The sequence below is a fragment of the Hydra viridissima genome, unplaced genomic scaffold (assembly GCF_058129835.1).
Source record: "Hydra viridissima isolate aposymbiotic clone 2 unplaced genomic scaffold, HvirCarnegie_v1 scaffold_2, whole genome shotgun sequence".
Classification (NCBI taxonomy): Eukaryota; Metazoa; Cnidaria; class Hydrozoa; order Anthoathecata; family Hydridae; genus Hydra; species Hydra viridissima.
In genome coordinates, this window is record NW_028324301.1 from 17,536,590 (window position 1) to 17,551,208 (window position 14,619).

At 27.1% G+C, this 14,619-nt stretch overlaps 1 protein-coding gene across 4 annotated transcripts; it reads left to right on the top strand.

Annotated features, from left to right (window-relative positions):
• Window positions 1–291: 291 nt before the first annotated feature.
• On the top strand, window positions 292–13,961 carry LOC145201586 (CUGBP Elav-like family member 2). Of its 4 annotated transcripts, none has more exons than XM_090077276.1 (11): window positions 292–655; window positions 1,299–1,381; window positions 4,207–4,384; window positions 6,417–6,496; window positions 7,698–7,868; window positions 8,905–9,208; window positions 9,492–9,707; window positions 11,282–11,347; window positions 12,420–12,563; window positions 13,072–13,229; window positions 13,391–13,961. In XM_090077276.1, the coding sequence occupies exons 1-10, from the start codon at window positions 469–471 to the stop codon at window positions 13,200–13,202; spliced, it is 1,560 nt and encodes a 519-aa protein (XP_089933402.1). In that variant the 5' UTR covers window positions 292–468; the 3' UTR covers window positions 13,203–13,229; window positions 13,391–13,961. The 4 variants fall into 4 exon arrangements, with proteins under 4 accessions (XP_089933402.1, XP_089933404.1, XP_089933403.1 ...); XM_090077278.1 differs by having other exon boundaries at window positions 9,492–9,539; XM_090077277.1 differs by having other exon boundaries at window positions 8,917–9,208.
• The last annotated feature ends 658 nt before the right edge of the window (window positions 13,962–14,619 follow it).

The window sequence follows — 14,619 nt, forward strand, 5'->3', positions numbered from 1 at the left end:
TCTCACTAAACGCAAAAAAAAATTAAAACAAGGAAGTATTAAACTCTATCCCTACCTCTAATAAAATTTTTTTTTTCTTCTATTAAAAAAAAATTAAATCGACACATTCATCCTATATGTTAAGCCATCACTGTTAATCAAAGCTAACTTTTGTTATTTATACATCTTGACACCAAACCTCCAAAATTTCTCCAAGGTTGTGGCAGATTATAAGGGAGATAAAAATCGTGTTCCGGTAAAAAGAATCATTTTCAGAAAACCACTTTAAATCTTTTAATATCTTACCTCTGCAATAGATGGCGTGTAGTAACTGCTAGTAGTGCTAGGTTTTATGTAATTTGCATTACTCAGCCAGAAAAATATTTCGGATACAAATTTTTGAGTCTGTGAAGTGCTCATATCGCTGTGTTCTATATGTTCTCTCAAATTATTATTTTTGTTTTTTATGTTCTATAATATTCTAGTAAAATGACTACCAACGGTGTATCCATGTTAAACCACAACCATGTTGGTAGGGAACCTGAAGCTTGTAAATTGTTCATCGGCCAAGTGCCTCGAAATTGGACAGAAAAAGAACTTCGTCCAATATTAGAACCATATGGTGAAATTCATGAACTTTCAATACTATATGACAAATACACCGGACAACATAAAGGTATAACTACAGCAAAAAGGTTTTTCTAAATAACATAAAAAGCTAACATCTCAAATACTTACATTAGATATAGTGGTGTCTTCCTTATAATTTTCATATTATTAGTATAAATTTTTTTTAAAGTTGGGTTGAAATATGGTGCAAATATTAAAACTATAGATAATTAATTTTTTCCTATGAATTTTTTCCAAGTTCTTGCTTGGGAAAAATTCATAGAAAAAATAAACAAGATATTATTAAGTAAAGTTTCCCTATAGGGTTATGATTATATATAGACTGAGTTTTATGAACTTTAGCAAGAATTTACTATATTTACAACTGTTAACCAGAAAATTTTTATCAAATTCACTTGTTCTACTGATTTTATGCACCTTTAGATTTAAAACAAAAATAAAATTCTGAATTTTGGAATCTATTATTAAAATAATAGCAAACATGCTGGTTCCAATCTGAAGGAATTATTTCTACACAAAGATTTGTGTAACCTATTCAGCAAGTTTTTTTTTAAGACTTTATTCTTAATGTTATGTTAATGAAAGCTGATTTTTTTCTTCACAATTTTAGCTAACAAAACAAAAGGAAATTTATTGATGCTTATGCAAGTATGATATATTTATAGATTTTCCTATTTTCATTTGTTTAGGGTGTGCTTTTCTTGTTTTCTATGAGAAAGAAGCTGCAATTAGAGCTCAAAATGAACTACATGAAAAAAGGACTCTCCCTGGGGTAGGACTTTTTTTAAAATCAAGTTTTGATTTCCTTAGTTTTTGTTATGCATTGGATGCCTTTTTTTAATTCTATTAATTGAATTAAAATGTGCTCATTTCAGAAATGTTTTTTAATTGTTTTTTCTTTTTTTTTAATTTTAACTTTTAAAAAATTTGAAAACTATTAGCTTTTTTTAAAAATGGCTTTAAAAATATTAATACTATGGTTTTCAGTTTGAACTTACATGTGATTTTTTGATATTCAAAAATGTTGAGTTTTCATGTGATTATTTGATTTAAAGTTACTTGATTAAACTTTAAACACTGTTTTATTGGTGTTTCACATAATCCAATGTAACCATTATGTATCGTTAACCTTAAAACAAAGCAGATATTTGAAAAAATTAATTATTATTACATCACATAAATTGCTTTTAATAATTGTGACAAAGACACTTATAAAAACCCCTTGTCAGCCAACAATAATGACTATATTGAGTTTTAAAGTATATATGTATATAAAGTAAATATATATCATGTAACAAATTTTAAATTATTTGGGGTGTTGGAGTACTGCAAATGCATTTATTTAATACAAAATTAAAGGTCTAGAACTGATTGCAACTATATCAAATCTGAGTCAAATCCATTATGTTGGTGCACACAAAACTAGAGTTGTACAATCACAGTTCTATTTAATTGCTATTTCTTTTAATATACTTGTAGCTTTTGCAGAATGGTTAAAATGTCCAATTAAACTGTTCAGTTTCTTTGAAATATTCATCTGTTCTGAAACTCCCTCCAGTGATTGTGTGACAGCCAAGTGAACTTGATGATCAATACTATCAGTTGTACACCGTTTATTTACTTTATCTGGTATTTTTCAATCCTTAACCAATGCATCAATATTCTTTGCAATTAGTCCTTCTGTATGTTTTTTTGTTAAAAGATTTTATACTTATTAGAAGCCTCTTAAGCTCAAAGTCCTTATTGATGTAATGACAAGTTTATGATTGAAAAACAATGTCACTTTTTGATGTCAGTTATAAAGCCTATCACATCTATAGTTTATTTGTCCTTGTTAAACATTTTCTTCAATCTGTCTAATGTTCATACATCTTAGGTAATAATGAATAAGACATTTTTTTTTTCTTCAGAAATCGGATTGTATCTTCACTTTTTAACATACTGAATGATTTCATAGAAAATTTGGCTTTTAACACTTCTAAATGGCGATTCTTGTTTGATAATCCATTTTGTAATCAAGTTCACCTAAGTAACATTTTTTATGTAATCTTTTGGTCAAAGGTGCACTTGACTAATCACTTCTTTAGGTTTATTTCTTTTACTTGAAAATGTTTTAAATCCCAAAATAGTCTCAACATGTGCCTTTTTTTAATAGAACCTTAAAAGTTACTTAAGTTAAAACTAAGTTATTTCTGCATTTATTACATCTTCTTTATCTTGGTAAAAAACTCCTATGTTTGTTCTACATCTGTAGAACAGTTTGTAAAACAACAGTAATAGTTAAGTTCAATTTTCCTGTTATTTATCAATAAATGAGAATTTTTTAATCTTATCAAGAATTCACTGTAGAACAGGAAAAATGTCCCAGTTAAATTGATCAGTTGATTCTATTTTCAAATGTTTTTTAATTTTAAAACCAACAAGGCCAATCACTATTTCATATATTTTTAAAATTTTTCCAAGGTATTAAAAAAGAGATAAATAAAACCAAATAAATTGGTATATATATATATATATATATATATATATATATATATATATATATATATATATATATATATAGTAACACTGGCAATCAGAAACATTAGTGAACAAAATTTATCAATAAACAAGTTCCTTTTAAACTTGTTTATTGATAAATTTTTATTGTTATCAAGAATCTTATTACTTACAAAAAATGAAACCAATCTAAATCAAGCTCCTAAATTAAAATTTTACTTTTAGTATAAAATCACTCACTTGAATTTAATTTTTAGCAATTAATATTCAATTAACTTTCTATTCTTGGCAATCTAGGAAATCTTGATGAGCACTATAGAAGAAGCTATATTTATATTTATTGTTATGAATGACATCTTCCAACATACTTAAAAGATAGTGGGTGAAATAACTGTAATTAACAAGTATATCTTATAATTATGGTATTAGAAATTACATTATAATTGTAGTTATGTGAGTTTATTCAATGTTAATTCTTTGAGAATATCCCTTTTAATTTCCCATTTAGCAAAAAAACTCAAAGCGAAACCTAAAATAAATCTCAACAAAAACAATATTGTATAAGACCCTTCTCAAGGGTTCAAAAATTGAAAAGTTTTTCTCATTTTTAGGAATATGATGCTGCCTAATAGAAATAAATTTAAGTAAACCTGCAATAATTTTACATTAAAATTCTTAACCAGATTTTATGGAAATTAGCAGATTTTACAGTTCTATTTAAGCTTTTGTTTAAAAGATTTACCAAAAAATCTGTTGAACTATGTCTATTAGAAAAACTTGGGTACTAGAAGGAGAATTAATGGATGCAAAAAGACAGAAATGAATGGATAGTAACATCAAGTGTCCATGCTTAGTTTGTTTTTTTTAAATAAAATTTTCAATCACTATTATGTTGATCTTGTTTTGAATTAATTAGAATATGTTTGATAGATGCAGAACTTAACTGTTAGAATTAAAAAAGCTTTGCATTATCTTTTCTTGTATTTTTAAGTTGTTAAAGTAAAAAAATAGAAATGCTTTTGTGCTCAATATGCATTAGTAGAGTTGTGCATGAAATGTTAAGCTGTTTATTTTTCCTATGAATTTTTTAATATTTAGAGTGTAAACAAAATGCAAGTTAAACCAGCTGAGTCAGAGATAAAAACTGAAGATCGTAAACTTTTCATTGGTATGCTATCTAAAAAACTAAATGAAGATGATTTGCGTGTAATGTTTTCTCCTTATGGATCAATAGAAGAATTGACTATACTAAGAAATCCTGATGGTAGTAGTAAAGGTATGAACAAACTTACATCCTAATTACTTGTCTTTAAGTTAGACAAATTACTAGTCAAAAATTTAAGAGAATGTGCAGACCTTATTATTTTTTTAAGTTAGATAAATTATCTAGTCAAAAATTTAAAAGAATGCGCAGACCATTTTTATAATGTGTTTGCCTATGCTGCAACTAATATAAAGAAGAACCTTAATTGAAAAAAACCATTTGAAAAAAGTAATCATTCTGTGCATTAGAGATTCAAATCTTCAAACAAAGACAGATTTTTAAATAAATACAAAATATAATATTTTGCAAAATTTATGAACAAAATACTTAGTGCAATACTTGCGATTTTTTTTTTTTTTTTTTTCTAATTGATTTTCTTTTATTTTACTTGTTTTTATTCTCTTCAGATAAAACTTTATCTAGTAATTTTTTTCTTTATCTAGTCTTTCAAAAAATTACATTTAGTTATTTCTTTTTTATCATGCAAATTCAGTTAATCATAGTTATATGAATGTTTAAAACTTTGACACCAGCTTAAATTTGTTACTTAGACCAAGTTATCAATCGTATTAAACTTTCTTTAAAATAAAGAATGATATGCAGATCATTATATCTGGAAGAAATTCATCTAGTGTAACTACAGCGGTTGAAAAAACCAGTAGAAACTATTATCTTTAGGGATTATGTTGGTATCAAATTTAGGTTAAGAAAGTAGTTGATAAATGATATTTGCAGTAGTTATTCCATCTAAAGTTGTTTTTTTGTGTTATACTACTTGAAAGTGATTTTAGAATAGTTTCACGTTAAATGTTTTTCAAGATATATTTTTCATGTATATTTTTCATGTGCAGTTAATTATGCAGGTCAACAAAAAATGTTTGCAAAACATTCTAAACCAATATATCCGGTATTTTTGGGTGCTAAAACTGTATTTGATCAGGCTTTTTTTTTTGTTACCCACAATTCTCTCACATGACATCAATTCTGTATTTCAAAATGGGGAAAACTTATTACATAAAAATTAAAAAGTTATAATTTTTTTTTACTGACTTACAACTTTTAACTTATGATAATAATAAATTACTATGACACAAGTATTTTAGGTGCTAATTTTTTGTATTTCCTTTTTCTCTGTAAAGTTTCTTGTATAGTATTTTCTCTAATGTGATACATTTTGCTGTTCTCTGTGAAGTGACCAACAATCACCCATCATGTTGATATTCCGCTGTCCCTGTCATTTCTCAATCTCTTTTATGTCCTGAGGAAACTGTTCCCTCAAGTTTTTACGAAAAAATGTTAAGATGGTTGTGCAAGAAGTAGACTTTAAGGCTCATCAGGCAATCAAGAGTTTGAGCTTATCTATCATATTGGTTAAGATAAATCGGGTGCTTTCACAAACTTCCAATTTTCCAAAACTTAGTCACAACTCACATATTATTCAGTCTAGAACTAAACAATTCTGCTTTTTCCTTATTCAAACCCAAATCTCTCACTGAATCATTTAACTCAGCTTATGTAAACAACTTAATTTTCTGGAAAACCTTGGAACTCATCAGTACTTGGTTGACTTTCATTAAAATTGGAACTGGACTTTAAAGTGTCATCAATAGACTAAGGTGGCTTAGTAACAGGAATGTCTGGTCCATTTTTTACTGACCAATCAGCTGAAGTTAGGTTAGGATAGAAATTGCTGCATCTAGGGTTATGTCCAGAAACTTCAATGTTGCAAAAGAAAAAAAAAAAAAGAAAAGTTGTCTGAATAATTTTTTTTGTTTTACTAGAATTTATTACCTTTTTATTTGTTTATTAGAATTTATTGCCAACCTAATAACATTTGAGTGATTAAAAGTGTTTTTTTTGTTTTTGTTTTAGTTGTTTTTTTTTCAATTTTGAATAATAAAATTATTTTGAAAATGTGAATAATTGGTGGGTAATTCAACCTTTTTATTGACATTTTTTGGAATCAGCACACCAAACAAAACAGGAATTTTTTTTCATCATTGACCTATGTTATAAATTAAGCTTTTTATTAATCTTTTTTCAGGGTGTGCTTTTATAAAATACAGTACTCGTTTACAAGCCCAAAGTGCTATAAAAGCCATGCATAATTCACAGACAATGGAGGTTTGTTTTAGTACTAATCCTCAATTTTATACATATATATATATATATATATATATATATATATATATATATATATATATATATATATATATATATATATATATATATATATATATATATATATATATATATATATAAATAAAATGGTGGTAGCCAAAAATAAAGTTTTTAGTTGTTAAATAGGACAACCCCTAAGTAATGTTCCTTTTGATAAAAATACAGTGCAAAATATCTTTAAAGTATTCAAACATTCAGCATGGCCACCATGTGAAAAAACAGTACTTTGTAAGAGTACTCTTGGAAATGAGATACTTATTTCAAATGAGTTATAAAATAAATAGTTGAGGTTAAATGAAATTTATCAGCATTATGACAGCAAATGCTATGTTGTACTCATTTAATAATGTTCAGTTAAATCAAAAATATGGTCAATTGTCCAAGTTTGATGAAATCCAAGCATAGTTGCATGATTCATTTAAAATTTAGCATCTTCATTTTGCAGTATTTTTTTATTCTGAAAAATTTGCTTATTTAACTACATACTTAGTTGAAACTTACTATTTACTATCCCAGAAACCATTGCAAATTTGCAAACAAATCAACCATGTATTCAACTCCTGATATTTTGTTCTTTAAAAGATTCCAACAAGCATACCCATCAATAGTTCATGACAGCTGAAAAATTAGCGATAATTTTTAATAACAGCTAAGTAATGATGAAAGAAGCTGAGAAATTTGCTGTGTTGTGTTTGCAGGAAAGTCAGCCTCTTGCTGACTACAGATAAATCCTTAAATTATCACTAATCTATATGAGACATGTCTCTTTCCAGGAATCCATCTGGTGGCTTCTTTAGCAATCTATCAGGCCAGATGGATGGCCTGATATGTTTAACTAGAATTTCATTTTTGATTGTTGATAACATTTGAAATAATGTTTAAAAAATATTTAAAAAATGAATTTTTGAAATTACAAGCATGCAACATACTACTTAATGCTTGTGATTAAAATTATAAATTTTGCACACTTTAGAGCCAATAGGCATGCCTAACTCTTGGAACATCCCAGCCATTAGTTTACTATATCAAAACATATTAGTTTAGCATATTAAAAGAAACATTCGGGGTTGTTTCTTTACTAACAGAAAATCTGTATTTATGTATATGCATGGAGTCAAATTTTATTCAATTAATATTTTTTCAGAATTGTTCATCACCAGTAGTTGTAAAAATTGCTGACACAGAAAGGGAAAAAATTCAAAAACGTATGCAATCCATGGCCACAAACCTTGTAGGGCTAGGAATGACAATGGGTCAGTGTAATGGAAGTCTTCTAAATAACACTGCATCTTTGCAACATGCATATTACCAACAAGTAGGTTCTTAGGTTTCTATATATAGCTTAGCTAAATTTGGCAAAAATGCCGCAATGTTTTTGGTTTAAAATACTTTATTTGATTGACCAACAGTCAAAATTCAAGTGTTGAAAGTTTTGAATAAATTTTGATTAGTAAGAAATCTCAACATATTAGCTGTTAAATAAGTATATGATCAACATCCTAATCTAGAAAGAAAGTGAAACATCTAGGAGCGATTACAAACAGTACTTTAATTAAGAATAAATGTTTTGAAATATGCCATCTGTTGTACTTTCCAGATAGTAAATGTAAGTATACTTATGACCAATCCAGGCTGGGTCAGTAATAATTTACAGGCTAGCTGCAAATCACGTTCTTTATTTAGCCAAAAGTAGTTTTTAAAAATTGATTTCACTCTTTGAAATTGTTTAAGTCTGTGAATGAGTTTCTGAATGAAACTTATAAGCAAGAATTTAAAAACAATATATATATTTTTTAATGTTTTATTTTATCAGTTTGCTACAATAAATAATTAAGTTTAAAAATTAAAATTTCATTGTTAATTACTATTCACCATGAAGTTCTAATTTTTAAACTTATTACCATTAACAAAACACCAGTGGTACCAAAAAGTAAAAACTTACAACTTAGGTTCAATTCAATTTAGTTGTTCAAAATTGCAATAAAATGTTTCTTGATTTTCAAAAGATTTTTAAGTAATAGCAATATAAACCTCTATAAAGCGTACTGATAAAGAAAGTTAAATTAAATTAGGAAAATCTTTTTGTTCTTCTACCCTTACCAACAGGGACATCTTCAAATTTGATTATATCTCTAGTTAGTTAATTAATTAGTGGTTATGTGGTGATAGGGATATCTATCTTATTCATATTTAGAAATATTTGTAAGATATTAACAAATTATGGCCTTTGTAAAAGTCTTGATATATTTTGTGAAGTATTTGTAAAGTTAAATTATTTTAAATTTCAAGCAAGAATTTTAATTTTATTCTGTACAGTAAAGCTGAGTTTCAATTATTGTTTATATTTAAAGTTACTTGCCCAGTTAGCGCTTCCAGCCAGCTCACAGCAAATGGCACAGTTAATGAATAATCCTGGACTTAGTACAGTACCTGGTGCAATGGGTGCTATTGTTGCTGCTATGGCTACAAATCAAACTCAAAACTCAACTTCACTTCAGCAAGCACCCCAACAAATGCAACAATATAACTCTTCACTGTTTAGTACTCCTGGAACTGCTCAGCAGTTATCTTCCAATAGCTATTCTGCAGCTCATTCAGCTGCCTCAAGTATAAATGGTGGCTTGGGTATGGCAAATCTTCCTTCAAACTTAACAGGTATAAATTTTGTTATAAAATAATACTATATTTATTTTTTGAAGCTTTGTATTACAAAAAAAAAAAGTCTTTAATCTTTAAAAATTTCAAGTAGAACATTTTTAAGTTATTATTTGATATCACCTTGCATTCATTATATTATTCATTCATTATCATTATTCATTCATATCATCTTGCTTGATATTGGGTTCAACACTAATAAAACCTTACATTAAAAGTTAAAAAGTTATTTTCGTCTATTTAGGAAGTTTTTGGAATTGTAGAACTCATTTTATTTGTTTAGGTATGACTCAACTTGGTGGAGGATTAACAAACATGTCCAGTCTTGCAGGTGGGCAATCTTACTCTTCTAGTGGACAATCTTATTCTTCCAGTGGTTATTCTTCTACTGGTCAGTCTTATACTTCAACTGGGCAGGCTTATCCCTCTAGCACGGTACCTGCTTCAGTAAGCTCTGATACTATGCAACAAGCATATTCTGGTCTTCAGAATTACGTGGGTAAGGCTGTTGTTGTCTTGGACAACGCCAGAACAGCCTTATCAAATGTATTTAAAAATACAATTATTGTTCTGTTTGTCTGCAACTTCTTGGCATTTTACAGCTTGAAGGAAATCAGATAGAAAGTTAAAATTTATTGTTACTTTATAACAATTAAAACCACTCCCAATTTTCTTAAATTTCTTTTTTTTTTTTTTTCTTGGATTTCCTTTAAGAAATATTTTTTAGGTATGTGTGAATGTAAAGTGAATAAGAGCATTTATGTACTCATTTGTGTTTTTCTAATTTAATTTTAAAATTAAAAAAAGTTTTTTGTAAAATTTCAAGAAGTTCAGCTAAACTAATAATACTTCGTGATATTCGTTTATTTTTCAAAACCTTTGTAACTTTTTCGCATTAAAATATCATGATTTCTAAAAGCATGTTTATGTTTTAATATACATTTGATCAGTTGTGCTGGTGTTATGTCATTGTTTATGTTAAAGTAATTGAAATAATAAGAAATTGTCAGCTTAGCAGCTTTTGATGAAAAACATAATTAGATTTGAGTTTTAATTGTTTTTTTATTTTGAAAGTTACTTTGATTTTCCTGTCCTGTCAATAAAAAAAAAGTTATTTAATACTTTTTAAAAGAGTGGGGGTTCCAATTAACAGAGTTTATTTTGTTTTTCACTATGATTAGATTTGTTCTTATTATTGACTGACTTTATGTTTGCCTATAGGGAATATATATTTCCAAAAATTTTTACTAACAGATGTTGTAGCAGAGAAGAGTTTTTATACACTCATTAACATTTTTATTTCTCCTCTTATCCTAAAACCCATTTAAAAATCACATTTGAAAGACAGGTCAATACATGCCTTGAAACCATACTGGAGTACAACTTGAAATTCCAAGCTTGATTCACTTATTCAAGCCTAAAAAATATAAGTTATTGTTATTTAGTTATTTTGCATAAAAGGTTTGTTTCCTGCTAAATGGTTTTTAAAATAAACAGTTGTTTTGTTTCATACTTTTGAGCAAATTTGTTGGTCTATCGAGAAATTATCTGACTATCTTTGCAAACTGTCAAGCAGGGTAATTATGATAAAGACTTTTTAAAAAGAAAGATACATAATAAGCAAGTTGCGTTTTAAATGTTTTTGATTGGAACTCTTAATCTTTTGATTTTAAATGTGTTGATCTGTTACTCTCTAACAATTATTTATTTGAATTGTATTCTACTCTCATTAATTTTTAAAAAAGTCTGTCAGTAATTTTTTGAAAGTTTCATTTCCAAATGCACTGAAAACATCATGAATTCTGCTAGGCACAATTTTTTATTGTTGCATTTCTGTTTTTTGTTTTGTGTGTTACATATTGACTTGTTTTTTAGCATTTTGCAAGTGACTCAATCATGTGATAAGCAGTAACGTTTTTGTATTATGTAGTTCCTATCATTTTGTTGTGTGTATTAAGTTTTGTAAAGTTTGTTTCCAGGTGAAATGCACACAGTAAGGGTTAATTTTTTTCATTTTTAACATTTTATTCAATCTGTGCTAATATTTTATTTTTTTATTTATTTGTTTTTTAGCTGCTTTTCCTAACGCTTATCAAAATGTTATACAGCATCAACAAACAAAGCAACCACAGAAAGAAGGTTTGATATTTGTGAATGTATATTTAGATAAGAAACTTCTAGTAGATTTCTTTAGATTTATGATTTAAGTATGAGAATGTTAGGCTGTAAAATGTCATTCAATATTGTGTTAGGTTTTCCTTGATTTTTTTGTTTGTTTGTTTGTTTTCATTTCCCTACAGTTTTTTAATTTTCATAAAAAACTTTTTTAAAACAATTATATTTATAAAAGAACTAAATTAACTTAATCAAAGAATTTAGAAAAAATTAAGAATTATACTCAAATAAAATTCTTAAGTTTTAACTGTGCCAACATGCAAATATTTAAGGATTTAGATAATCTGAATCTGAATAAATTGCCAGAAAATGATAAAAGACATCCTTATATTTTCAAACATCTGGCAATTAAGACAAAATATCAGGCTTGTAAAAAGAGAATATCACTTTAATGTTAAAAATATAAAACATTGACAAAAAACAATGACAAAGAGCAGCATAGTCTTGTAAAGAGCAAATCATGCACAACAAATCTACCTGAAACTTTAGATACATTGTTAAGTGGTCTTGTTTGTATTCCAGGTAAATTAGCTAAAATGGCTATTTTGCATACAAGTATTTACTTCAAATTATCTGTATAAAAAACAAAATATGTAAAGGTGTTGAAAAATTTTTAGTGTATAGTAAATAAAGAGTATCAGCACTTATAAAATAGAGTACTACAAACCTCAATACTAGGGCCATATTTATTTTGTATATCAATTATATGCTAAGAACATAACTAAATCTATAGATAATGTAGAACTTACTGGCTATATAAAATTTTACTTTTAAAAGACATCTTTGGCATTGTTTTTGACACAAACTATAAAGGCTTCCTTCTCATTCAAAACCAAAATACATAAATATAATGATAAAGTTATACAGATAACTTCATTACAGGTTTGTTTTTTGTTTCTACGAATAATACTTTGCTGATCTTTTAAACTTGTTTTTTAAACAATTTTATATCTTTTTATTTTTGTTTTTTTGTTTATATGGAAGTGATGATTTCTAATTTTTGTTGCTGTTATTCTAAAGTAAATATTGTTTTCAGGTCCTGATGGTGCCAATCTATTTATTTATCATTTACCACAAGAATTTTCAGATGCTGATCTAATGCAAACATTTATGCCATTTGGAAATGTTATAAGTGCCAAAGTGTTTATAGATAAACCCACATTACTTAGCAAATGTTTTGGTAAGTTTATTCTGTGCTTAATAATTCTACTTAAATGCTTAAATATTAAAGAATTATCAAAGTTATTTCTTCTAACAAATGGATATTTTTAAAACTCATGTGCCAAATAATATATCATCCCGGATGTATTTGAAGTCCTTTTTTTTTTTTATTTTATTTTTTTTTTTAAACTTTCATTTCTAAAGATTCTTATAGAATTCTTTGTGGTTTTGCCAGTGATAATTAAAACTATGTCCTTTTCTAAATTAGTTATGGGTATAAAAAACTTTGAAGACAAGCTTTTAAATTAAATGTGAATTCTTTTAATTTTTTTTTGCATTCCTATAAAAAAAAGTATGATTGTGACTTTACCTTCAGGGTAATAAAGATTTTATTGCCCTGAAGGTAAATTTATTAGTGTGCCGAATATTCTATTATATTTTGTGTTTGTTGCATTTATAATTTTTTTTTTTTTTTAAGTTGTTGACTAAGTCAATAGTCATGCTTTTTTTTCTTTTTTCATGGTTAGGTTTCGTTAGCTATGATAACCCTCTCAGTGCTACAAATGCAATAAATGCAATGCATGGTTTTAGTATTGGTTCAAAGCGATTAAAAGTTCAATTAAAGAGACCTAAAGATAAAAAACCCTATGCTACGTAAATATCCTCTGGATAACAATAATTATTAGTAAGTTACTCAAAGGAAAATACATCTGTTCTTTCTATGTTGCTGGAAATACATTACTTAATATGAGACACATTTTAGTCAAAAATACTTTTTACTAAATAGTTAAAAGTTTGTAAGCAATCTGATTTAGACTTTACTCGTGAACCTATTTTCCTATTTAGACTGAGCTTTTGTCCAAGTGACGCTGGCTGTTACTTTTTGAAGTGAAATTTGGAAAAATCCAAATATTCGTGATTTTATACTGTTAAATAGCGTGTGTAAACGGGTTTGTAATTTAGCACATGGTTGCTTGATCTCTAAATGTTATTTTACATGTTACGTTCAATTCCATCTGTGAGTGAACCTGTCTGTCCTTTGGTGTATGTGCGATGTTCTAAAAAGATTCTTTAGTTTAAACTGATTATCTCATGTTGTATTTTTTAAATATGGTGTAGCAGTGAATTTCTAGAAGAAACACTGAAGCCAATTCAGGTTCCTTGTTGTTTTGTTGCCGTTCTTCATTCCCCAAGTGTCCGTTTGTCTTAAGCTCATTGTGTTAGTATGTGTGCTTAGTAATTTGTCCGTTGTCTTTTGAAATTTTGTCGTATGAACTACTTATTAACTAAAAGGCTCCATTGTTTTGTCAAATTTTTTGTCAAATCTGTTGGATACTATTTATAAAATAATATATTTTTATTGGACAACGAACATTTGTAAATACAAGACATATTTATTGAAGAAGTTAGTAGAAGATGGCATTTTTTAATTAATTTTTGTTTAAATAATTGCTATAAAAAAAGTGACGCTATTTTTTAAATAACAAGAGTCCTGACTAGAATCATACTCTCCACAGTTGGAGCGACAAGTGGGTCTCGTTTCTACTTTTTTTTAACGTTTTTAACTCGTTAGCGTTAAAACCAAAAACCTTTTCGCTGCAATGTTTTTATATACGAAATTTTCTACTTGAAATTTTATTTCATACACGAGGAGATATTTATTTTATAAAAAAAAAAAGGAATACTCTAAAGGACAGACAGGCTACTTCAGTTGGAGTTTACGATTTTGTTTATTTTGGATTTTACTTTTCCTATGTAAGTTTTAAGTTTAATAGAGATATTTGAAAACCCTGTTTGGAAAGATTTGCTTCAAAGAAGTTTCAATTAAAAAAATTTAATTCTATTTCGTGGTGTTCATTGTATGTTTTTGTTATTTAAGTTATCAATGGTTGACGCAAGGGTCTCTCTCTTTTTTTTTTTTTTTTTTTTTTTTCCAGTTTTTTATTTCCTTTATAAAATCCTTAAAATCTTTGAATTATCTTTAATAGTTCTTTAAAAAATTTCAATAACGTTTTACTTCAGTATTTGACAGTCAGCCATTTTATTGATTAAAATTTTGTAATTCATTTGTTAAG

Bases quoted from the DNA above. Each gene is read 5' to 3' on its own strand.
- LOC145201586 (XM_090077276.1), top strand. From the start codon at position 469: ATGACTACCAACGGTGTATCCATGTTAAACCACAACCATGTTGGTAGG. The intron at 9,209-9,491 runs GTATAAATTTTG...TTATTTGTTTAG, and splicing joins TCTTCCTTCAAACTTAACAG to GTATGACTCAACTTGGTGGA. The intron at 12,564-13,071 runs GTAAGTTTATTC...TTTCATGGTTAG, and splicing joins ATTACTTAGCAAATGTTTTG to GTTTCGTTAGCTATGATAAC.